Source organism: Athene noctua, chromosome 3 (genome assembly GCF_965140245.1).
Source record: "Athene noctua chromosome 3, bAthNoc1.hap1.1, whole genome shotgun sequence".
NCBI classification, from domain to species: domain Eukaryota; kingdom Metazoa; phylum Chordata; class Aves; order Strigiformes; family Strigidae; genus Athene; species Athene noctua.
Window position 1 is genome coordinate 85,981,512 of NC_134039.1, and position 24,272 is coordinate 86,005,783.

At 40.4% G+C, this 24,272-nt stretch overlaps 1 protein-coding gene across 1 annotated transcript in view; it reads left to right on the forward strand.

Annotated features, from left to right (window-relative positions):
- EXOC4 (exocyst complex component 4) overlaps positions 1–24,272 on the forward strand; it is a 424,237-nt gene that overhangs the window by 15,077 nt on the left and 384,888 nt on the right. Inside the window, exons 2-3 of the mRNA XM_074903542.1 lie at positions 6,942–7,131; positions 10,049–10,243. Of these exons, the coding sequence (XP_074759643.1) occupies positions 6,942–7,131; positions 10,049–10,243 (385 nt within the window). The remainder of the gene's footprint in view (positions 1–6,941; positions 7,132–10,048; positions 10,244–24,272) is intronic.

The following is a 24,272-nucleotide window of genomic DNA, read 5'->3' on the forward strand; positions in this document are numbered from 1 at the left end:
CCAAACAATTTTGATCCTTTCTATTTGGCAAACAGTGTGTTGACTTTTCTTCTTCCTTGCTGCACATTTTAATAGAGAAGCAAGCAAAGATGCCCTTGGCTTACTTTTCTGCAGTGTTAGCAGGAATGTATATAATCTCAAGAATATTAAGTATTCCTCGCTTTGCCTTTTTATTTTTATTTTTTTTCAGACCAAGAAAAAACAAATGGCTCCTGTACTGAGGGGCTTAGGTAGGGAATTCGGGTGTACAGGGTAATGTTTTGGATTCAAAGTGACATCACTCCTCTTTGTAGTTACAAATGCTGTTAGACTTCAAGGATTTAATGTTGTGTTTTTGAAGGAGGAAAATACATAGTAATAAATTACCAGAGTGGAAAAAATGTGGTGAGTTAGTTCTGGTTTAAGTAGGTAAAGGGAGGGCTCATCTGTCTGATACAGTTATGTGAGAAGAACATGAGCAGAAGGGTCTTACTGGTGGCCGTGAGCAGTTGTAAGTGCTTGTACTGCTTTTGAAAATGTTGCAGAAATTCCTACGTTACAGCCACAGTGAACAAAAATGTAAATTATTGTCTGGGAAAAGGTTTAATGTGATTAAAAAAAAAAAAAAAAAATCCAGAAGAGGCATTCTCAGTTTCATAGCACACTTGTTTCTGACATTTTGGCTTGAAACAGCTTCACTTCCTCTTATTTATATATTGCTATTCTCTTGCTATTCCCTTCCATTAAAGAATGGGTTTGCTTTTCTCTAAGTGCTCTTTGATGGTTCTTCAGTACATGATTGTGGAATGGATCACACATGTGCTTCTTTTCTGTTCTCCAGCCATTAATCCAGACTCCCATAATGACTGGAAATAACCAAGTCCTAAAATCAAAACCTTATACTTCTGAAACTTGCTGGTCTTTCAGTAAAATAAATGAAAGAGCAGTCTCTGATGTTGATTTTCTCCATGTGGATCTTGGGTTGTGATTTAAACTTTCATCCTGTCCGTAAAGAAATAATCCACAGGTATTTAAGGCAAACTCATGTGAATGGAGGGGAAAAAAACAACATGTTAGGTTTAAATTCTTTGTTGTTGTGCAGAATTATTTGTCTCTTTTGCCATAGGAAGTGGTCACTTCAATATTTTAAGCTAGAGGAGACTAAAGGGCTCTAAATACAAGTAAATTTTCCAGTCAAAATATGAGTATGTTATTTTTAGTGATGAATGTTTCTACAATATTTTCCTAAAACTGGTAATTAAAGAAAGTGAGAGGTTCCCAGTACAGATGTTAATTCCAGGAAGATTTCCCAGCTGGTGCATCCGACAGAGCCAGCTGGAAATCCTGGAACATGCAGTTGACTGAGTCTGAAACTACCCCTGAGTTCAAGTCTTGCAGGTTAGGATCACAGGGTGGAAAAATATGTAATGGTGTGTTGATAAGATCTTCTCCTGAGTGGGGGCATCCCTGGGATGTACAAAGCAGCATTTTGTGGAAGTTTGTAATTCTTCTTTTCTCCCCCCTCCTGCTGCTTGACAGCACAGTGGTTTCAGCTGGAACCGCAAAACGGATCACGGTTGTCTTGTCTTCTTGCAGGTCTGGATGCTAAAATATCCTGGTAAGGTGAAGGGAAAGCCCCACGTTGGCACCTACTCTGTGTGTGTTTGCGTGTACATGCGCAGGAGCTGGGTAACATCAGCTCCAGCACCTCCAAAATATTACTCAGCTGTAGGTGGTCTGCATGGCGGGAGTCTTCCAGAGCATTAGACCAAAGAAATGCTCTCTTGAGGCAGATGAGTGGTTCCTCCAGCCTGGTAGTTTGTCTCCAACAGTGATAATACAAAATGTGAAGAGAGGGGATGCAGCCTGGCCACGTCTTGGTGTCCAGTGCCTCTATATTTCCCCAGTGTCTGCAGTTAGGGACGTTGGAGCTGGCATCCCAGCTAGTTTCTTTCGGTATTTGTTTTGACCTGCTGTCTGTGTATGCATTTAAGTTCTTTTTCTGCATCTCCTGATGTTTTGAGCTTCAAATCCTGCTGCAGGGTTCAGGAGTTTACTCCCTGAAGTGTGAGTGAGCACACTTACTTATCCTTTTTTAAACTGATCTCCCGTTAGCTTCAACAAGTGCCACTAGTTCTAGTAGTGCATGATTTGGTGAAAAACTCTTTTGCGTTTATGTTATTTATCAAATTTCTGACTTCTGCAGACCTCAGTCATATCTCCTTTCAGCGTTTTCTTTCCCAAATGGAAGAGTCTTGGCCTTAGCATCCCTGCAGAGAACAACTGCTTCATCCCCTCTGTTGTTTTAGTTGCCCTTCCGAGGGCAACAGAGGAGAGAGGGGGCCAGAACTGTCCCCATCAGGTATGGGCATAGTAAGGTTTTATACAGCAACAGAGTGATTCCTTTGTCTTGCTCTCATCTTTTTGTATTCTGGGTTACCACTGTGTGTTAAGCTCATTTTTCAGAGAACTATAAAGTGTAGAAAAAGACTTAATTGGCAACTGTGTTCCTGGCACGTGCTGCTGAGATTCCTGAAGTCAGGTTGGATGGCCTGGAGCTTCAAGACCTCTATATTCCTGTTACTCTTCTTTTTAATGTGGGTTGGCAATATTTTCACGCTACTACTGGCTGTGTTGTGGGTTTAAAAGATGAATTCTTTGGAATTTAGACTGCGAGAAGGTGTGTAGTGCTCAGCCAGCTGGGCTTTTTTTTTTCACCCCTAAAGCATCTTGATTCTGCTGAAGATGGCAGCAGGTGTATGTTATATATCTAAGCAGACAAACAGCAAAATGACAACTAAAATTGGTACTTTGTTAGACATTGTCATTATATCATTTCAGCAGGAATAAGCTTGTGGTATCTCACAAAGGCTTCTGGTTTCCAGCTATACTAGCTTTGTCCATCTTTTGACATGTTTTGTGGTTCTAAGATACAGGTCCTGTTGTGAGCTGTCTCTCAGGCTTCATAAACATCTATGTTTTGGCTGTGGAAATGTCAGGTGGTTTTAGCAAAAAGTATTTTTCCTACAGATGACAAGTTAAACCCAATTACAAGGACAAAAACAGCTAGGCAGCACAATTGGAATCGGCTTAAAAAATATGGATGTGATTGGAAGTTGTTAGGAAGCCCGAGTTGGGCAGAAACTTGCTGGAGCATTAGACAAGACTCGTGACATCCTCAGACATGACACTGATGTAGTCTTAGCCTTGGAGAAAGATCTTTAGCTTTCGTAACAAACTACTGGCATTGCAGATGGATTCAAGTCACAGCTTCAACAGCTTTGGCAAATCAAGAATTTTGAAATTGAATTTTGTTTAATTAAAGCAAAAAAATTTTCTAGTCCGTGATACAGTCCAGCTTGGTTCTGCTTCTACATTGTCTGTAGCAATCCACGATTCTCCTGCAATCTATAACTCGGGTTAGAGAGAATCGATGTTTTCATTAACTACTGAGACAAGCAGTACTGTTCAGCTTCAAACTCAGAACACTATGTCAATTCCGAAAAAGGATATACATTCATGTCTGGCGTAACCATGCTGAAGAACATTTTTCTAGGAAAAATAAGCAGTTCTTCACAAAGAAAGCATATTCATCTGCAAGAACTCTTAATGGAGGATGATTTACTGCCAAGCGTGTGCTTTCTATTCATCTGTTATGACATGAACCCAAACTTCGCTGCGTCTCGCAGGTGCTGTGTGTTTAATACTGCTTCATTAGCTGTTGCTTACCTTTGTTTCCTAGAGTATCTTCATACATAACTTTGGCTGAAGTCTTTACGTGACCTCTGCTAACAGCACTGAGTGTTTCAGCAGTACTTGGTGCATGTAATTGTTTGAGGAACTAGTGCTGCATGTTCCCCAGGTGAGAAGAAGAAACTGGGCCACCAGGACATGGACCTGCACTGAAGTGCAGATATTTACACCAGGAGTCTGTAGTAGCTAAGAGCTGTTTGTCAAGATGCAGTCTGCAGCGTGAGGGTGCTGCGAGCACGATGTCGGAGGTCTGTGGTGGCGCAGAGCCTGTAACCCAGATTTCTTAATTCCAGGCTTATTCTCTAACCGTGGATTTTCTTTTTCAGGTTTGGGTTTTTTTTTTTGCATGATATTAAAGTGCTTTACACAGAGTACAAATTAAGACAAATGATTTAAAACACAACTAAGAATGCCTGAAAGTAGAATATGAATGTAATAACATTAGAAAGCATTCCTGTTTCTGTAGCGACCACAAAGCATGAAACTTGAAATGCTACAAATAAATTTTATGTATCGGAAGAAGCTTGCTGTCAGTGGAGCGAGGAGGGGGGTTCTCATCTCGGCGTGTCCTTTGTGCAAGAGGAGAGGTGCACCCACATTCCCTGTAAAACGTGCGGCTCTGGGTATTTGGGAGTGGGGAGGAGGGTGTGAGGCGCCCACGCCGATAGTCTGAGGCATAACAAAAGAAAGAGGATCTCTTCTCATTTCCATGTGGTATCTGTTACCCTTCTGCCACTGCCATCTGAAAGTGAAAGGAGTGTTAAAACTGTGTAAAGTAAAATCCATCACTTGGGTACATTGTCTTCTTTTAGGGTTTTGTAGGATATATTTTGGCTGTAGTTCTCCTGTCCTTGGTAGCTGAGTAGGACAAGTGTGCTCCTGTCCTCCTCTCGTGCCGTATTCCATATGGTAGTACAGATTTGCTTGCTCACTTGAGTTTTCTTAGCTGCTCTTTCTGGGATCGTGATCCCCTGTGAAATGGCACTTTTTTTTTTTTTTTTCTTCTCCCTTTTAAAGATGGAGCCCTTGAGTAGGTGGTACAGCCTGTTGTTTTTCTTTGAGGGAGGAAAGAGTAGTGAACTGGAAGTTTTGGGTATGTCTCGACTTTCTGAGGGAGAGGGAGTGTTTTCTTCTATGTTTGAGTTAAGTTCTTTGTGTATGTTTATCTGAGAAGAGCTTTTGCACTTGAGTTCCTACTGCTTTCCTAAGGGTTTGAAGAATTCAGAAAAATCTATCAAATACTAACCCTTCTTGTGTCCTGCTTGTTGTCACTGAAGATACTCTTAAATAAACCATAAGGAAGTAGGTTTCTCTCCTTTGTTATTTTTCAGTGATGTGCAAGCAGTTCTCACCTTCTACAGTGAAATCTGTAGAGGACAAGTGACTGTTACTGCAAGAAAAACATATTTGCTTTCTTACTTGACAGCGGGAGATATACAGCAGGAGATACTGGTTGTAGTTTGGCTGGCTGGACCTCATTGCTTTAACAAATCCAAAGTGAAAGCTCTTACGGTAGCGGAGAGTGGCAGCAGCGTTCAGCAGTGGGTTTCTTCTCTCCTTCCAACTATTGGACCTTTTCTACACAAAAAGCTTAAGAAATCAAGAATAAAATCAAGAGGTTCTCTCTTACTTCTGACATATCTTTTCATAGTCTTTAGGGTTGGAAACAATACTTCTAGTCTTTTACTATTTTTATACTCTTCCAGCGTACCACGCATACCATCTTAAGATGGTGCCTCAGTTCAGAGGTCTAAACTTCTGTGATTTAAATAAAATAATGGTCTCCACATGTTCATGCTCTACTGGTTGTATTTTTAAAGGCATTTCACTTTCAGCAAGTAGATGCTTCAGATTTCTTTTAAAGTTGTGATTGTTTCATGATGTTCAGGCATATAATCCAAACCAGTCTGTATGCAGTGATTTATATTTTTTTTAAATATCGGTATTTTTGTGTATTTTCTTATCAAAAGTTCTTTAAAGTGATTCAGAAATCGTCTCATATAGTGCAATAGAATTCATCCCTGCTTGTCCTTAAGGTTGCGTGTGTGTGATATCCCTGCTTGTCCTTAAGGTTGCGTGTGTGTGATATACCACTGTTTAGATCATAACTACTATAACTGATCCTAAATGAGTGTTTTCTTTTTCACCATGAAATGGAGTTTTCAATGTCTATACTGCTGATTTAAAACAGGAACCTGTAGGGACTGGAGCTACCCTTCCAAGGATAAAAGAAGAGGAAAATTGAGGATGCCTATTTTGCACAAACCAACTTTTGGAGTGCTACCTACTGTAGGAGAGCAGGATATGTGTTTTTGGTTATTGCTGTCTCCTAGGTCTTTCTGGTAGTGCCATGGAGTTATTCCAGGTGCAGGCTCCTGGGTCTGGTGTCAGGATGGGTCTCGAGAGGAAGCGGTGAACAGGGTGAAGGGAGAGAGAGAGAAAGAAAATTGCATTGATTCTTGAGTAGAAATTTGGAGAGACACCAAGAAGCTTTTGTCTTCTGTGCCAGTTCCATTACATTTTCAACAGTTTAGTTGGAATCTCAAACTTCATTGATTTAAAAGAAAAATAAATTTAAAATCGTTCTAGATGATGTTACTCAGAAGTTAAAATAAATTGGGGTGTATGTGGAACTAAGAGCCTGTGACACTGCTTTGCTGTATTGGCATACATTTGAGAACAGATTGACTATGGGAAGGGATGGGGAGGCTTTTGATAGATTTCTCTGTGTACTTGTGATATCCCTAGTGTACTTTTGGCAGGTAAGTAGTAGCAACTACAACACTTCTAACATATAGTTGCACTGATCCCTGAATCCAAAGCAGAATTTCTTCTTTATGGTTCTTTGTAAGTAATAAATCAGGATATATTTCATATGTTATACTGTGCCCATATTAATGACGCTCTGGAAATATGATAAGTAACCGATAACTGGATTTATGAAAAGGGAAAGTTATGTAGTAAAAAAGCTCTGAAGCGTCTGAAAAATGGGGAAGTAATAAAGCAGGATATTTATGTTTTTTTGTTTTCTTGAAGTACATTGTTCTCTGCTGAACACTAGACATGTTTACCAGAAATAAGCTTCACTCAGTGAAGTGTAGAGACTAACAGGAGTGACTGGTTTGTGGTAGGCAGTGCATTTTTTTAGGCTTTCTGTCCTTCTAGATAATTAAAAAATATTTATTTGCATACATTCTTTTTGTCTTTAGGACTTTATCTACCAGTGATGATGTTGAGGACCGAGAGACTGAGAAAGGCCGCCTGGAAGAAGCTTACGAGAAGTGTGACCGGGATTTGGATGAGCTCATTGTCCAGCACTACACCGAGCTCACCACCGCCATCCGCACGTACCAGAGCATCACGGAGCGCATCACCAACTCGCGCAACAAGATCAAACAGGTGAAATCTGCCTTGGAGGGTCTTTCTGTGTTTGCATCTGCTCCGTAGCGTGTACCCTGAGTACAAATCCGTGCAGCTTCTCTATCTTTTTCCTGTGTACTGGCCTTTTATTGATAGGATCTCTCTGTTGTTTGAGAACACAAGTAATTAAAAAGCAGAACGAGAGGTGGATATGAAGCGCAAAGCTTTGCGGTGCCCTCTGTTCGTTTATTGTCTGGGCATGTTGTTATCAGATTTTTGAAGTCTAAGGGCTGTGAAGCTAACACCTTTCCATCTCATCTGTTCATGTTTTGATATGTTGGCCTCCAACGACCTCCTAAATAGTCTGGGTGATTCATCATCTTGCTTTCTGCTCAGAGAATATGAATTTTGATGCTATTTCCAAACTCAGTTCTGTTGTGTGAATGTACATGAACTTTGTGCCCCCGTATCTTTCTGTATTTTGAGTGCTCACACTTCAGTAGTGTGCCAGTAAATAACTCTGGCACTCTTTGTTGTGGACTTGTTCCATCTGCTCTCTCCCTGCAGCAATAGAGTAGTTCTTTGGTCTTCCGTCCTATCTTTTACTTCCTCTGTAGTTTGCCATACCTAAACTTTGCAAACTAGGCACCAGATTTATTCAGTGGGGTTTTTTTTTTTTTTTTCTGGCTCTGTGGAGGTCTCATCTTAGAACCTTTCACGTCAGTGCTTTAGGAGCAGTAGGCTTTTACCCTTCTGGGGCTACGTACTGACCCTTCTGGCATTTAAAATTCATTTCGTATTTTCAGAGAAAATGAGGCCATTCTGATGCTTTCCAAGGGTAAGAGTTCATTCTAGGATTTATGTACAAAGCTCAGTGCTTTGAAAGCAGAGATCAATTGTGCAAAATTTGAAATCAGCTGTAGCCAGCGGCCTATTTTCACGCAGTATACGAAGCTTGAAGAGGTCAAAACAAACATATAGGGGTGTGACCTTTTGTGGTCCCGCCTAGGAGAATGACTGTAAGGGTGAAGGACCTTTTGGTATTTAAGTTTTCTTATTAGTTTTGGTCAATATGTATTGAAGTAGCTTTGACCTAATCTCATGGGAAGCCCTGGGTCTGGTTTGTCATCAATCTGTATTACACTATCAGACTTTCTTTTGATGTTCCCCTCTTGTGGAAGGTGGATGGAAGCACGGGAGTTACCTTGCATTAGGGATCATGGAAGTTACAGATAGTCCAGATCCCTCTGTGTATCTACGTTTTATAAGTCAATTCTTGTATGAATTCCTGCAGGGAAAGGCTTGGTTTTGAATCTAGTTTTAGAAGTGTTACTACTGTAAAACTGAATTATGAAGTAGGAACAATTGGGTCTACCAAAAGGAGGTTTGTTCTTAGAGATTTGTTGTTCACACCATCCCCTGCTCCCAAATGTAGATACAGCTGATCTGCTTTCTTGCAAGGACAGGAGTAGGAATGCCTAGTGAGACTCCTCCTGGCCCCATGATTGTTTTGCTGACCTAATTTTTGGTTCTATATAACAGCAGTCCACTGCTGATGGTGTGCTAGGTCAGTGGAACTTTTTAAATTAAGGTATTGAACAGGGATTAAATCTGAAACGAGCTCTGGATGCATTTTAGTTCGCTTTTGCAGCATGTTATGATACTCTTATATTAGGTTTTCTGTTGGCTGAGGATTTTTCTGTTATTCTTTTCAGCAGGACATTTCAGAGTGCAGTGTTTCTGTATTGAAATCAGTCTCTTCTGACTCTGGATGGAGCATAGTTTTATGTAGCTATTGTTATTTACCAGTTGTCTGTATTTTGGTCCGTCTGTGTGCTTTGCATGAATTTTTTTTAAACTGCCTTTAGATGAACAAGGTAGGAGAATGTGCAGCTGAAGTGGGATTTCTGGAGTGCTTTGAAGGCTCATTATTTAAAAATAAATTGAAGGGCCTACTTCTGAGAGTCTCTCTTCATGTGTAATTCAGTGAGAGTTCAGCCTGAGAAAAGGTTGGACCCTAAGTATTCATAACTTATCACAAAAACAAGAGTAGTGTGAAAGCGACGTGTGAAACTGTTGCTAATTGCTTCCACATTTAATATGTATTATTGACTTGCATTATGCAAGAAAAGCTAGGTTATACTGACCTTACCAGAGGATATTGGGACAACCTGAAAGTGGGGAATGCGGGCTGTGCGTTTGAGCAGAAAGAATAGAGGAAAAACTCCTGATGTTGCCCGAAGGGGGTAGAATAGCAGAGACTTTGTCATTTAGAGGATGGCACGAGGCTCGAAAACAAACTGAATGGCAAACATCAAGGTGTTTCTCTAGGTGATGTCATGACCTTGATAAATAATGAAGGTGCTGAACTGAACTGTATCTTAACTGCTCTTAGTTCCAGTGAAACCATAGCTCATACAAAAAAAATGGTATTGCTCAATGTATTGGGAAAATGGTTGTACTCTTAGTCATGTTTCAAGAAATGGACACCAAAGTTGAAGAAAGGAGGAGATGTGCCAAAAGATTTAATAGGCAGATGGAAAATGTTTACAGCGGAAAAATTAGTAGCGCTTACTTGCTTTCATTGAAAATTGGATTCTTGCTGTATGCCAAAATACTGAATTGATTTTTGGAAAACGTGCAAGTCAGTCTTTGGTCATGGTTAATAAGATCCTGGGTTTGTTCATGGTATAATACTTCAGTTAAATTTTCACTAGTGGTACAAAATTTGTACTAAAAACCATTCCACTACGAAAGCAGTTCGGGTTTGTATGTACTGCATGTTTCATTTCAGCCAAAGGAATAACCAGAAACTTTAAGAAACTTGAATTAGGTTATAATCTACTGTGCTATTTTTGGAATTCTTAATAAAGTAATTGTTGCAAAGGGCTGATCTATGTTAGAAGTGCCAGTTAGAGGGACAGATTTAATTAATCTTTTGACACGTTGCTTGTAGGTGAAGGAGAATCTCCTCTCATGCAAGATGCTGCTGCATTGCAAGCGGGATGAGTTGCGCAAGCTGTGGATTGAAGGGATTGAGCACAAACACGTCCTGAATTTGCTGGATGAGATCGAGAACATCAAGCAAGTGCCTCAGAAGCTGGAGCAGTGCATGGCCAGCAAGCACTACCTCAACGCTACAGACATGCTGGTGAGACGTGGTCCCTCTTGTCTGACCAGCCGCAGACAGATCTGCTGTCCGTGCTAATATTTGATTTTTTTTTCCTGCTGAGTTTCTTCTTTTGTCATTTGCTGCTTTCTTGTACTGGAATTTCTGTTTGGTTTTGTTTTGATCCTTCCTGACTTCACTTAGGGTTACAGTCTCCCATCCTGTTGGGTTTAGCTCTTGTCTGTCAGAGCTGTTTTTACCTGTTTAAGTGTCCTGATCCTGATAATTTCTGTAACCATCTAGTTCTTTATCCCTTTGATCTGCACGTAGGATATCCTTCTGCTTTTGCAATCTGGTGCTTTATTTTAAAATTAATTTCCCAGATGCCTGGCTGTATCATCTTCTTTCTTTATATCTTATCAATTATTTCAAAACCCTTTTTATTATGGAAGAACTATCCTGTTTCTGTCCTGTTTCATCTCCCAGAACACACTTGCAACTTTGGCCATCGTTCAGAGGGGAGAGTGTCTTTCACCATTTAGGTGTGTTTGCCTCTTGTTGTCTTCCTCTAGGTCTTTTACTAGGACTCTTGATTGTTTCTACTTATTTCTAGCTCTTTTTTTTCATCTTTTTTCTCCCTCTCTTCATGTGTTTTTCCCCTCTTCCCTTTTTATAAGCATACCTTTCAATTCCAGTCTTGTGGTGGAGGTAGAAGTTTCCAGGACTTCTCTAATAATAATCTTTTTCTTTCTCTTGTTTCTAAGTTAACGAGCACACTTTCTCACCAGGCTCCAGTACTTTCTTTCCTGAAACTGTCTTCTACCAGTAATTAAAAACTGTACGAGAGAGGTGGCCTTTCCCCTCTCCTCAATCGTGACATGGGGTGTTCTGAGTCCAGTACTGGGCTCCCCAGTACAAGAGGCAGATGGAGTTACTGGATTGAGTCCAGTGAAGGGTCACAAAGATGCTTAAGGGGCAGGAGCATCTCACATGTAAGGAGAGGCTGAGAGAGCTGGGGCTGCTTCACTTGGAGAAGAGAAACCTCAGGGAGATCTTACCGATGGTTATAAATGTGTGATGGGAGGGTGACTTGTGTCAGTGGTGCCCGGTGACAGGAGGAGAGGCAATGGACATGGACTGAAACAAAGTAAATTATGGCTAAACGTAAGAAACCACTTTTTTTACTGTGAGGATGGTTGAATGCTGGGACAGGTTGCCCAGAGAGGTTCTGGAGTGTCCAGCTGTGGAAAACTTTCAAAACCAGACTGGACGTGATCCTGGGTAACTGGCTTTAGGGGACCGTGCCTGAGCAGGGGTTGGATTAGTTGTTCTCTAGAGATCCTGTCCAACCTTAAGCAGTCTGTGATTCCAAAGGGAAGGCAAAAGAAGTATGTCTGTTCATATTCCTCTTTGTGTTTGCCAGAGAATGCCTTTAAGGAAATATTTTCCTTGCTTTCCTTAGTATTTTTGGGTTTTTTTATAACTTTACTATCCTTGATATTTGTTTTAGCTGTATCTCTTTTTCCTTTTAATAAGTCATTATTCAACAGGATAAAGAGCTAGAAATCTTGGTGTTGTCACCTCATATTCCTAGAGCCCAGGCTTGAACTTTTAAGTTCCCTCTTTCTGTTTTGTCTCATTTTACCTTAAATATGCCTGTCTGTCTAAAACTTACCTCGTGCCCTCTGAAACATTTTCACCAGTTTGATGTCAGTCTCCTCGTCCCTTTCTCTGATGGCATCTGTAACCCCATCTGCTTTTTTGTTATTGCTGTCTCATCCTCTTGTCTGACTTCACTCTGCTGTCACCTTCCTGGTTTTTTTCTGTTGCTGATGTTCTGTTTTCATGCCACACCTGGTGCAATCATCTTTCTATAATACAGTCACATTTTTCCCTTTTTCCCTGTTTTTAAAACAATCTTCTAGGAGCCCTCTCAATCTTACTCTCCTTAGGGTCTCACTGCCCTTCTAAAATGAATTACTGTCTTATCTTTCCCACCGTATTGTAAGCAGCCTGGGATGGGTAATGTATCCATTTCTGTTGTGTAATGTAGAGTGGAATTTTTATAATACTTCATAAAATGTTGTGTAAAATCTATTAGAATTCCTGAAAACAGATCAGGAAGGCAATGACTTGAGGCAGCATATATATGAGAAGAGTGCAGTCAGGTTTTGCTAAAACTTTTGTTTGGTTTCTGATATAGGGAACTGTAGTGTGTTGTTCGTCTGATTTGTTTTCAGTTAGAAGAGATAAAGAAGTAAACGTAAATTAACGGCCTTCAGTGTAGGGGGAAGACCATGATACTTAACATGAGTATCAATTGAAATATTGGTGCTTTCTTTTACTGATAGACTTGCCAGTTTGCTTGGTTTGGTGGTTTGGGATTTTTTTTGGAGGTTTTTTTGTGTTTTCTTTTTAAATTCAAAAAGTTCTTTTCAGAAGGAAAATCCAGAAAAGTAATTAATTTCCTATCTGGAATATAAGATAGGAAGTGTAAGAAGAAAAATGACAATACTTACAACTTATCATATAATATGCTTTAGAAATGGTTTACAAATTTGTGGTATTTCATTGGTTTGCAGTATATTGTGTGTGCAGTTTTTTATATATACAGTTATATACACACACATATGTGTGTGTAGGTAAGGCTGCCTGAGAGCGAATAGTAGATCTTGGTAAAGTATGGACTTCTGCAGTATACCGTGCTGGGTTTTGTTGTTTCTTTTCAGAATAGAGTATCTTTTCTAAGAAAGCAATTGATAAAGATACAAAAAGCAGCTGTTAGGTTTTGGGGCTTTTTCCTAATACCTCAGGAATGCAGAGAAACTTCAGATGAAAATTGAACACGCTATTGACACTTCCAATGCTCATTTGAGGACGAGTGTACCTGTAGTAAAGAAATCGTAACCTACCTGCATTTAGAGCTTTGTCATAGATAAAAATCACTGTGGGCTCATTGGCTTTTGCCATCTTCTGTTAACACTGCCTCTGCAAGACTGTGATGTTGTAATCACTCACTGGCTGCAGGATAATTCCGTTCACTTTTTATATGATATGAATATTATGTAAAATAATTACTAAACTGTCAGGGATGCAGAGTGTACATAGATCTCTCTGTCCTTTTGTTTCATTCCTCAAGGTAAACAGATGCTCATGGTTTATAAAAAGCCCAAAGTGATCTCACAAGGAGTTTGTATCCCTCACATGGAAATTGGAGCACTGATTAATGTTGTTGCCTGTAGCCTTCTGATATGTACAGTCGAAATTAGACCTTTGCAGTCGTTGTGTTAGGTTGATGCAAGCACTCTAATGGCATAATTTCTGGCTGCTGCATCACATTTCTGCAGTCTGTTCTTTGTATTCCGCTCACATTAATTGAAGTAATTTTGCCACTGAAGCGTGTTTCAAACCTCTGCATTTAAATTGAAATTTTAATTCCCTTATTGTTTGGAAAAGACGGCTGAAGATGACTTGTTACAGGTTTCATTATCACTCAAAACTCTCCAGCTGCTGGTTCTAATGTGCAATGACTGAGTACTGCTGGGAAGAATTGTTAATAAAAGAATGGCAGCTTTTCCCAGTAGTTTGAACACAATGCAAAGGTATTTTGTGACAGCTTACATTTGTACGAAGTTAAAAATTTTAAGTGGCAGCTTTTTTGTTTCTGATTTTGTATCCATCTAGAGTAGCACAGATGAGCTTCAAATATCGTGTATTCACGTTCTGTGTTCCTCCAGCATCTTGATAATACGCTCTCTGGTGAGGAGAGCTGAGAGCATCAGGTTTGCTGTTCTGTAATTGCGCCTTACACAGGTTCTGTTAAAAGAACCTAGTTCCAACCTCCTTTGAATCGTGAAGCTTTGGAGAATTCGGAGGGTCCAGAACAGCTAGAACTCCTGTTTGAGATCAAATACATTTCAGTTATTTACAATTTCTGTACATGGTTTTTTTTAAAGTACGAGTTTGGACGTTTTTCTGTAAAGGATCTGTTTTTTTCACACACTTCTTGGCTCAAAGTAATGTTCACTTCCATATGGCAATTGAGTACAGATGTGCACACATGTGTATTTTTTTGTTTAATAGAAAAAGGAGGCTCGGGGGAGACCTTATAGCTCTCTGTAACTGCCTGAAAGGGGATTGTAGTGAGGTGGGTGTTGGTTTCTTTTCCCAAGTAACAGGCAATAGGACAAGAGGAAATGGCCTTAAGTTGTACCGAGGGAGGTTCAGATTGGATAGGAGGAAAAATTTCTTCCCCAAGAGGGTTGTCAAGTGCTGGAACAGGCTGCCCTGTCGTGGAGTCACCATCCCTGGAGGTATTTAAAGACCTGTAGATGTGGCGCTTGAAGATGTGATTTAGTGGTGGACTAGGCAGTGTGAGGTTAGTGGTTGGACTCAAATGATCTTAAAGGTCTTTTCCAACTAAAATAACTATGATTCAGTGATCAGGTGCTGAGAGGGGAATTCTGAGGCAGAAGGAGCTTCCTAAGAAAAGGCAGCTGGCAATCTCCAAAAAGGAGAGCAGTGGAGCTGGTGGCAGAGGCCAGTTGGAGTTGGGGGTACAGCTTGCACTTGCCCGAGCTCGGAATCCACATTCTTCTGGAAGAGATGTTTTAGGTGAGCTGTACAACACTATAGCCAAGCCAGAACTTGAAGCAGAGGACACGCAGCAGGGTGGGCAGCAGTGGGCAAGGACAGAAGGTTTCTTGCTTAGAAGAAGCAGTTCTGTGTCTGGTCTCCCCCAGCACTGGGCTGTGTGTTGAAGGGCAGTACACCCCGCCCAGCAGTTACTTAATTAACTCAAGTATCGTAGAGGTCTGTGGTGTTGATCTAATTGTTCTGGCTCTGCTGTTGACCCATGAGGTATCCATAGGGAGAAATTAATATTTCCCGTTTGCTTAAATAATCTAAGAGATGAAATGCTAAAAACAGTTGAAGGAAGAAATGTTGTTGAATCAAGTAATTAAAGGTCATATTGTAATAAGATTAAATGAAAATTGCTTAGGCTACTTTCTTTGCATTTCCTGGCTTTTATGTGTCTAGCTTTGCAATTTTAATGAACTAATACTAGTTTGTCAAAGTATATAGAGTTTTAAAAAAAATATCTTCTAATAGACCATGAAACTCTGTGTTTGACCCCAGCTGGCAACTAAGCCCCACCCAGCTGCTTGCTCACTTGCCCCAGCAGACGATGGGGCAGAGAATCACAAGGGTAAAGGTGAGAAAACTTGTTTAATCGGTAAAGCAAAAGCCACGTGCACAAGCAAAGCAAACCAGGGGATTCATTCCCCACTTCCCATGGGCAGGCGGGCGCTCAGCCAGCTCCAGGACATCAGGGCTCCATCACACGTAACGGTGACTTGGGCAGACAAACACCATCACTCTGAACGTCCCCCCCTTCCTCCTTCCTCCCCCAGCTCTACAGGCTGAGCATGACGCCGTAGGGGCTGGGACATCCCTTGGGTCAGTTGGGGTCAGCTGTCCCGGCTGTGTCCCCTCCCAGCAACTTGTGCCCCCCAGCCACTCGCTGGTGGGGTGGGGTGAGGAGCAGAAAAGGCCTTGGCTCTGTATGAGAGCTGCTCAGGGAGAACCGAAACATCCCTGAATGATCAACACTGTTTCCAGCACAAATCCAAAACACAGCCCCATACCAGCTACTATGAAGAAAATTATCTCTTCCCCCAGCCAAAACGAGCACGACTTACGCTGAACTTGATTTATTAGTGCAGGAGTACAGTTCCTTTAGGGTGAGATTGTGTCAGGCTACAAAACACCATGAACTGCAGAAATATATCCATAGAACAGGAGTGAGTGCTATTTCCAGTTTGGGGGTTTTTTAGGAGACTCACAAGAAGGTAGGTGGAAAGAAGGAAGTATAGAGCCCTCTCAGTAGTCTTAAGTTAAACTTCACACTGCCTTGTGTTACAGAGCCAGGAACTGATGTGTATGTGTGTTTTACTCATGAGCCCATCCTTCTCCTTTAGCCTGCATGTCTTTGTCCCAAGAAATCCGAAGCTGAAGTGACAGTAATTTGTTTCTCAAGAAGTAGGCCAGGGGATGCTCCAACACCTACTTTTCTTTCTTTTTCAACGTTAAGGACTTCTATTTCAGTTTCCTTATGTCAGAGAAAGAATAATACACGTCTCCTGCTCTGCTTTCTGAAGTGAATAATAGCATTGGGCTTTTCTCAGAGCTGACTGCTTTCTCACTGCAAATTTGCATTGTTGCCAGTTTGTTTGGTTTCTTGAGTGGAGCTGGTGGCTGTTATTGTTGTTGCATTCAATTAAATGTACTTGGCGCAGCATTCAGCTGTACAGGAGAGGAGATTGAAAATGGCCTCATTTACCTGCAAACCAGTCGTGCTGATGCAGCAGCGTTAAAGCATACTGAGTTCACCACCAGCGTCCTTAGGATGCATTAAAAGTATTTTTGCTCAGCTCCATAGACTGTAAGATTTGTATTGGGTTAATTTTTTTGAAGAGTGTTACTTTGTTGTGAAATCTAAGCTTTATATCAGGAACATACCAGTCTAAGCTAGAGATGCTGACCAGCTCCATTGTCTGCATGCTAAAGTATTTGAAAAAAAAAATGTTGTGTGGTGTTTTTTTGTTTGTTTGTTTGTTTTTTTTTTTTAACTGCAGGGCTTTACAACACATCTGGGCTATTTAGTGGGTGAGAACATGGGCAGAAGTCAAAGATGTTTTAATAAATGGAAATGCTCTGGAAAAATGATCGTAAAGCTACTGAGGCAGTTGAACGGGAAAGGTAGCATGGGGAAAGGAAATAGAGGAGAGGCTAATCATGGGTAGGAGTGTGGAGAACAGTGTATGAGAATAAGGAACCTCACTTGCTGCGGGAAGTGGGAGTCAAACAAGGAGCTTAAAATATTGAAATGTTTACTCAGGAGCAAGGAGAGGATACTGCTCTGTGTGTGTGTACACATGAGCATATTTGGCCTCTTCTTGCTCATCCCATAATTAGTGTGTCCGACTCGGTAACAGAGTCCCCTGCCTTTCCGTGCACTTCATGTTAATCCTCTACGAAAGCTTTTGGAGTGATTAACGTCTTCCCAGAAAACATTGGATGTTTGAGCCCTGGGCACGGTCGAGGGTTTTAATTTTTTTACTTGAATGTAGCTGCTACCTGTGGCTTTCCTCAGTACAGTACGAGGAGAGTCTTTCAATTAAAAGTACCATGTAGTGAGCAGACTCCTTAGACTATAAGTAGTCTGGAATAATGAAATAAAAAAAAAAAAAATTGCAACACAGTTCTCAGTATGCATTTTATTTACTGTCTGCCTTTCGGCTGGAACAATGAAAATCAATAAAAACAGTCTTTCATTTTGTTTCTGCATTTCTTATTGCAGAGCTGGGATTCAGGTACTGCTGTGGAACAGTTTTATATTTTGGAATTAATGCCATAAGTGGAAATAAGAGACTTTTGTTGGTTTGGGATTCTATAGACATGCTTTTATTACAAAATTTAAATATTGGCCCTGCTTGAAATTCTCTTTCTTCTGAATTCCAACACCAGTAATGTTTTCTTAGTACTTCTTGCCTTAAGGCCTTTCCCCAGCTAACACTGTGCCAGTAAGGTCATTGTTGACCTTACTGATTACCAAGAAGTCTTTTAGAAAACAGAATTGAGAAGCTGCCGTCTCAAGGGTTGTATTTCGTTTCAGATTACCTCCTGAGGTGTGTAAGTTTTATGCTGAAAGGAACTGTTTTGTATTAGTTTTTAATGATTGGCAAACGCTGTGATTTCTCTTAGCTGTGTGGTTGAGGTGTGGATGAGAAGGAAGACGGCTTTGTTTTTATTAAGTTGATGTATGCATAGGGTATGTGCTAGTGATTTACACATAAGCATGGAAATCATGAACTTTCTTCTGTTTGCTGCTCAATCATTTAAAATACTGTACCTTTACTTACATGCTAGTATTAGTTGTCTGCCCCCAAGGAGCGTTGTAAAGCTTAAGTAATGAAGTTTGGTAGAATACTTCTAAGTTCCTTATCAACGTATTGTTAGAACATTTTTCACCTCTTCACTGTATCTTTCTTTTTTCTTTTTTCTTATTTGTCTCTTTAAATTGTTTTCTGATCTTTTTTTTAAGTAAACTTGCTAGGTTAGGTTTAAAGACATTAGAAAGTGGAAGGTTTCTTTCCCTTAACACTTATCATTTTTTCCATTAGTATACTTATCAATAATTTTATCTCCTTCTTTTTATCCTGTAATTTTCATTATCTGAGGCAGTCTATTGCATTAAACTGCCAGTGCCTAATACTGCTTCATTTGCATTGACACGTGCTTGACCTCAGCCCCTCTGCTCTTAGTTAATGCACCAACAGGCATTGATACCTCTCTAGAGTATTATCGTGTGGCTGTTAGCTCTACTAATAACAACCCTTCATTTAAGCTGATGAAGGTTTATTAAATAAGAAAACATGCTGTAATGAAGGTGGAGTAGAGGTGTCTAGCATCTTTTTATGGTGAAAATAAGCCGCAGCTACACAAGACACTGCCCTTAATGAAAGGGAGAGATGTCTGTGACGTCATGATCTGCGCTTTTGGGAATGAGCATTTCTGAAAATTAAATTTAATCTTTCCTGATAACAGCGTAGGTGCAGTGATGAGAAGTTCTTTGCTTAAGGCAATTGCTCCTGCCATTTAATGATGCGTCCGTTCTTGGGAGTGCTCTCCAAACAGCTTGAGAGTTTTGTGGCTTAGTTTTGATCTGCTTTCTTTTTACCCCATGAATGTAGTCATATTACATCCCTCAGGTTAATACTACTTTTGCTATTTGTGCTGCTGGTAATTTTTATTATGAAGGTGTACTATGGACTATATTCTGTGAGACATTCACGTTTTATCAGTTCATCTTTGAACAGAGCTGATAATTGTCCAGTAATCACTGGTCTTTCCATGAAATCTTTTTTACACTCTGGATTGTAGACCTAATTCTGTTCACAGCAAAATATTGGAACATACAGCAAGAGAAATTGTTGAAGGTGGATTGGGTTATTGGGACAGTGTAAATAATCTAGATAAATCTGATTGCATTTTTAAAAAAGCAACTTTAAAGCTAGTGAATGGTGGGTGAGAAAGTGTAATAAGTTTAGTTTTTAGTAAAGCATTTACTAAATGAATTTAACCCAGAAGTTTTCTACTGAAGTAAACTGATTTATTTCTAGTAAAGTTGGCATAATGCTACCAAGTAACCTTGGAAATGGTGTAATAGAAGAAACATTGTCATGTAGACCGAGAGGAAGACTTACGCTGAATGGCTCGTAAATGAAGATGTATGGACAGTGTGCCTGGTTAAGGAGGTGGCAATGGTTGTCTTACACTCCAGCTAATATCACCTTTTGTGAATTTATGAATTCTACAATAAAAAAAGTTAGTGAATTAATAGATGAGCTAATTGAGAGGAGTTAAAGATTCCTTTAACAACAGAGATATGGGACACAGCATAAAATTTCTAAATGTCATCTTGAAGACAGCAAGAGAATCAATTTGGGCAACTGCAGGTTTGCGTTGAAAGGAAAATCCTGATGTTTTACTTTAATGCATTAGGACCTCATTGTTCTATACATCGTTCATATAGGGGAGAAGACTTTTGGGACAGAGATGGTCCTGCAAAACCCACACTTTTCTTAATGGCAATTAAGACTAAATGAGGATGCATTAAATCAAGAGACAGAAAATTATGGAAATGAGAACTGGAAGGAAAAACCTTTTCTATTATTTTTTCTGCCTTCACAATGCCTACAGCTGTATTGCTAGTCCATGACAGTGCTCCAGTGAGATTTAATATAGATGTCTGTACAAGGTCAGACCAGAGGTGGCCTGAGGCCAGTCCTGTGTCTGGGGCAGAGGGTGCTTAGACGGGAGAGTGAGGACAGAGCAAGCGATAGCTGTCGCTTCCCAAAACACTCTGTAAGCTTCCAGCATTTGGCAGTATCCAGCTTTTGACAGAAAAGCTGATGTCTTTTGTGTTGAATAGCACTCAATAGATGTTTCCTCCTTGAATCTGTCCCTGTCGCTTCTTGCGCCAATTTAAACTTTTGTCTTCAACGCTGTCCTTCGGCAGTGAGTTCTGTAGCTGACTTGTCTGACATTCTTCTTGTGGATGATACTGAATCTTTGATATCCTAATTTCATCTGATTGCTCAGGACTACTGAGGGTTCAAGGCACACAGCTCTCACAGATTCTGGGGCAACACACGTCTCATTTCCATTGGGTTGTCACTCTGATGGAAAAAGTCTGAGGCAGTTCTGTGATGCTGATAGATATTCAGACCTTCCTGTTTCGGGGAGGTCCTTTGACCATACTGTTGTTGAAGTTGCTTGTGTTTTGTGTTAAAGTCCAAGTGAGCAATTGGATAATCCACTCTCATTGTTTTTAGCCACTGTTCCTTGAACACTGCTTTTGGTTTCAGCACTTTATTACTAGAAAGACATCGATGAATTACGGCGAGTGGAGGAGGAAGAAGAGTGATTGATGGGTGACAGGACAAAGGCAAATTCAAAAGAATTAAATTTATGTAGCTGGAGTAAAGGATAGCAAGTGATGAACATAATATTATAAATATTTTGGAGAGGAAACCAGTAAGTTAAGTTGGGTCATTGCCGTTTAAACACTTCAGAAAAATAAAGGATCCTTGTGCTTTGTGTTAATGTGTTTATAACAGGTTTGCTTTGATGTTTTCATAAAGTAGGAGCAGTAGTCTTATGAGCAAGAGATATAAAAGTACCTTCTGTAAAATATAACTTAATTAAGGCAGTACTATAGTGGTAGGGAAATGGCTGTGTCATTTAATAGACCTCCTCCATACTTGTAACTGATAACACGGAAATTTATTTTTGGGGGGATAAAAAAAAAAGAAAGGTAAGACTAGATAGGATGATTGATTTAAGGAAGCAAAATTGTGGAGTTTGGCTTGCTGGAATTTGATTCTCTGGAAAATACTCTTCTGCTCTGTGAAGGCATTAACAAAGGATTATGTTACTCCTTAGCCTTCGTGTTTGCTTTCGTACTGTTGGGCACCGTGCCATATGCTGGCTGCTTGTTGCCTCCTTTTGTAGAAGTGGTTGCATTTTGGTAACGTTGATGACTGTGCTGGTGGGAATCTTAATATAAGGTGCTATGTTTAGGAGAAAACCAACCCCGCAAACAAAAAGAAACCCTTTTACCCTGTTTCTATATGTGTATTTTTCCTGTTCTTCCCCGATGAAATAAGCTTACACCGACTACTTCTGTCAGGATGAGGTGTTTTCTTGCAACCTGAGCACTTTTTTGTGTGTGTGTCGCTCAATCTTACAAACTAATCTTTCAAACTTCTCCTCTTTTCTGCTTCAGACATCTGCGTCAGTCTCCCCCTTTCTGCCTCATTTGGTCAGCAAATCCTTTTATCCAGAGAAGGGGAGTGACTTCAGCTATTTTCAGAATATTGCAAAGGAATCATCTTCTTTAGTCCTCAATCTTTTATAGCTCTTTGTTTGTTTTTAGCTTGTTAATTTTTCCAAGTCTGCTTAAAGGTGAACAAAATTGGTAGCAATTTCTTCCTTCATCTTAATATCCAGTATGTTAATCAACACTCGGTACTCTTCATCAGCAAGTGTTTTACAGCTTCTCATTAATCCTCACATCCTGGGTACCTTTTCTCCTTTTCCTGTTTTTAAGGGGAAGGAGGCAGTGACAGTCAGGAATAGCTATCCGTGCTCTGTGTACTTTTCATAATTTCCATACTTTTTTAGCTAAAGGCTCCATACTTTGGACTCATCTGGGTCGTCTTTAAGTTCAGGCTTATCTTGGCAGCTCCTGTTCACTGCTTTGTCTGGATACCAGTTCACACTGTGCTCTACGCTGGCCTGGGGCAGTTCAGTAGCAGACAGTTCCCAGTCTTTGGAAGTGCAGATCAGGTGCAAGTTTTCCATATGTCCCATTATTTGGATCACCCACCCTCAAAGGTAGTAACTTTTAAGCTTCATCTTGATTCACCTTGCAACCAAAATAGTGAACAAATTTACAGATGAAATACAGGCTTACTTGATAAGACTTACGTCAAGCTTCTAATTAAAAAATATAAATGCAGTTTGAAAGCAGGCTTAATCAGTTACTCATTAATGTGTTTTCAGCAGTGGAGGCTCAAAGTACTCAACCTTCTGCTTTCTGGATGTTAGGGCCTTCTCCAAGGATGGTGAAGGGACTGGAACATCCCTCCTATGAGGAAAAGCTGAGAGAGCTGGGACTGCTCAGCCTGGAGAAGAGAAGGCTCAAGAGGGATCTTAACAAAGTGTATAAATACCTGAAGGGTGCAAAGAGGATGGAGCCAGGCTCTGTTCAGTGGTGCCCAGTGCCAGGACCAGAGGCAATGGGCACAAACTGACACACAAGAGGTTCCCTCTGAACATCAGCAAACACTTTTTTCCTGTGAGGGTAACAGGTTGCCCAGGGAGATTGAGGCTTTTTCCATCCTTGGAGATAGTCCAAAGCCATCTGGGCACAGTCCTGGGCAGCCGGCTCTGGGTGGCTCTGCTTGAGCAGAGGTGTCGGACCCAGTGACCTCCAGAGGGCTCTGCCAGCTTCAACCATGCTGTCAATCTGTGATTCTTTACATCATCCATGGAAAATGTGGGGATTTTGCAGGCAGAACAGCCTTAACTTTGGGAACTCTTGCTTAAGTTATTGCTAGTTAACACAAACTTCCGATCAGTGATTTGGGTTTTGAGGTGGGGGAAAAAGAGAACACAAAGAACACTGAAGTAAACATGTTTTCTCACTCTTCTCCAGGTGCAATTTGAAGTACAACACCTTTACTCCCCTCTCTTTTCTCAACTTATTTTTTCCATGGTTTATGTTCAATCTGTCACGGTTCCTCTGAGACGACGGGTGGCACAGATAGTGTCATCCGTAAGGGTTTCTTTCTGTTACTCTGCTTCTTACTGGTTTTCTCTGCAGCTTTTTGGTTCTTCAGATTTTCCTCTGCTACAGTTTTCCTTAGAGTACTTGCTCTGATGTGGGTTGCCCAGAAACTGCAGCCCCTTTGAGGGTGTCCCTGCTACGACGCGGCTCACGCTGCAGTTCCTCAGAGTGGTCCCCCTTCCAGAACGTCTCTCCAGCCACTTAGAGCTGCTGGTTTCTTTAAATATGTTGGAACAGGGGTGCTACGTGCCACCCCGAGCTAAAATGACCCACTGAAAAATTCCTTGTTGTGTAATTTAACATCCTTTAGATCTCTTTGTGGTTAGGTTGGAAGTTCAGTTCTCTAATGCATCATCTACTCTTAAATTTGTTATGTGTTAAATTCTTTGAATAGGGACAGAATATTCTGCATTTTTGCCCCATGCAAAGTTCCAACAGCTGGGGTGTGAGTACTTTCCTGTTTCTTAAACCAACTTTTCAGGTTAGATCCTTATCTCAGGCAAGTCAGGAGCAAATTGAATTCAGGGAACTGCTTGTTTAGATCTGGCTACACACGTTTAAGCCATTTTTAGTCGTTTTCCTTTCCTGTATCTTTTGAAAGCGAGTTCCTTGTAAAAGCAGTAGATCAATTCTCCTCCTTTTAAATGTCAGCATTGTCTTTATTCATCCACAAAGGCAGCTGAAATCTTCTAGGTTGCTGCTATTTATTTGCGGTTTTATTCAGAGGGTTCAGCTTTTTTCCTTTTGTCATACTGTGTTTGTGTATGACTTGTCTTTTTTTTCTTGAAATTGTGACCTACCACATTGTTTTCTTTTAACCTTTTCCATTTTTTTTGTTCACGTTTTCATATCTGTTGTCTGAACTCCGAATAGGCTGGCATCCCAGCCAGAAAGCATTTGGTTTTCTAGTTGGAACAACAATTAGTATTTATTTATTTATTATTATTATTTTTTTTTTTTTTTTTCCTTGAAGAAGCACCTAGTTGAGGGCTTCCAGGACTGTGGAGGTCTAGAACTAAAAAAGAAATGCCTCTCTCTCTTCACATCTATTTTAAAATGTGCTTTCAAAAATTAAAATACTGTTGAAAAACCATTTGAGGGAATATGTAGGTTTAACTGCAAGCAGATTGGAAAACTTTGGCCAAAGTCAGG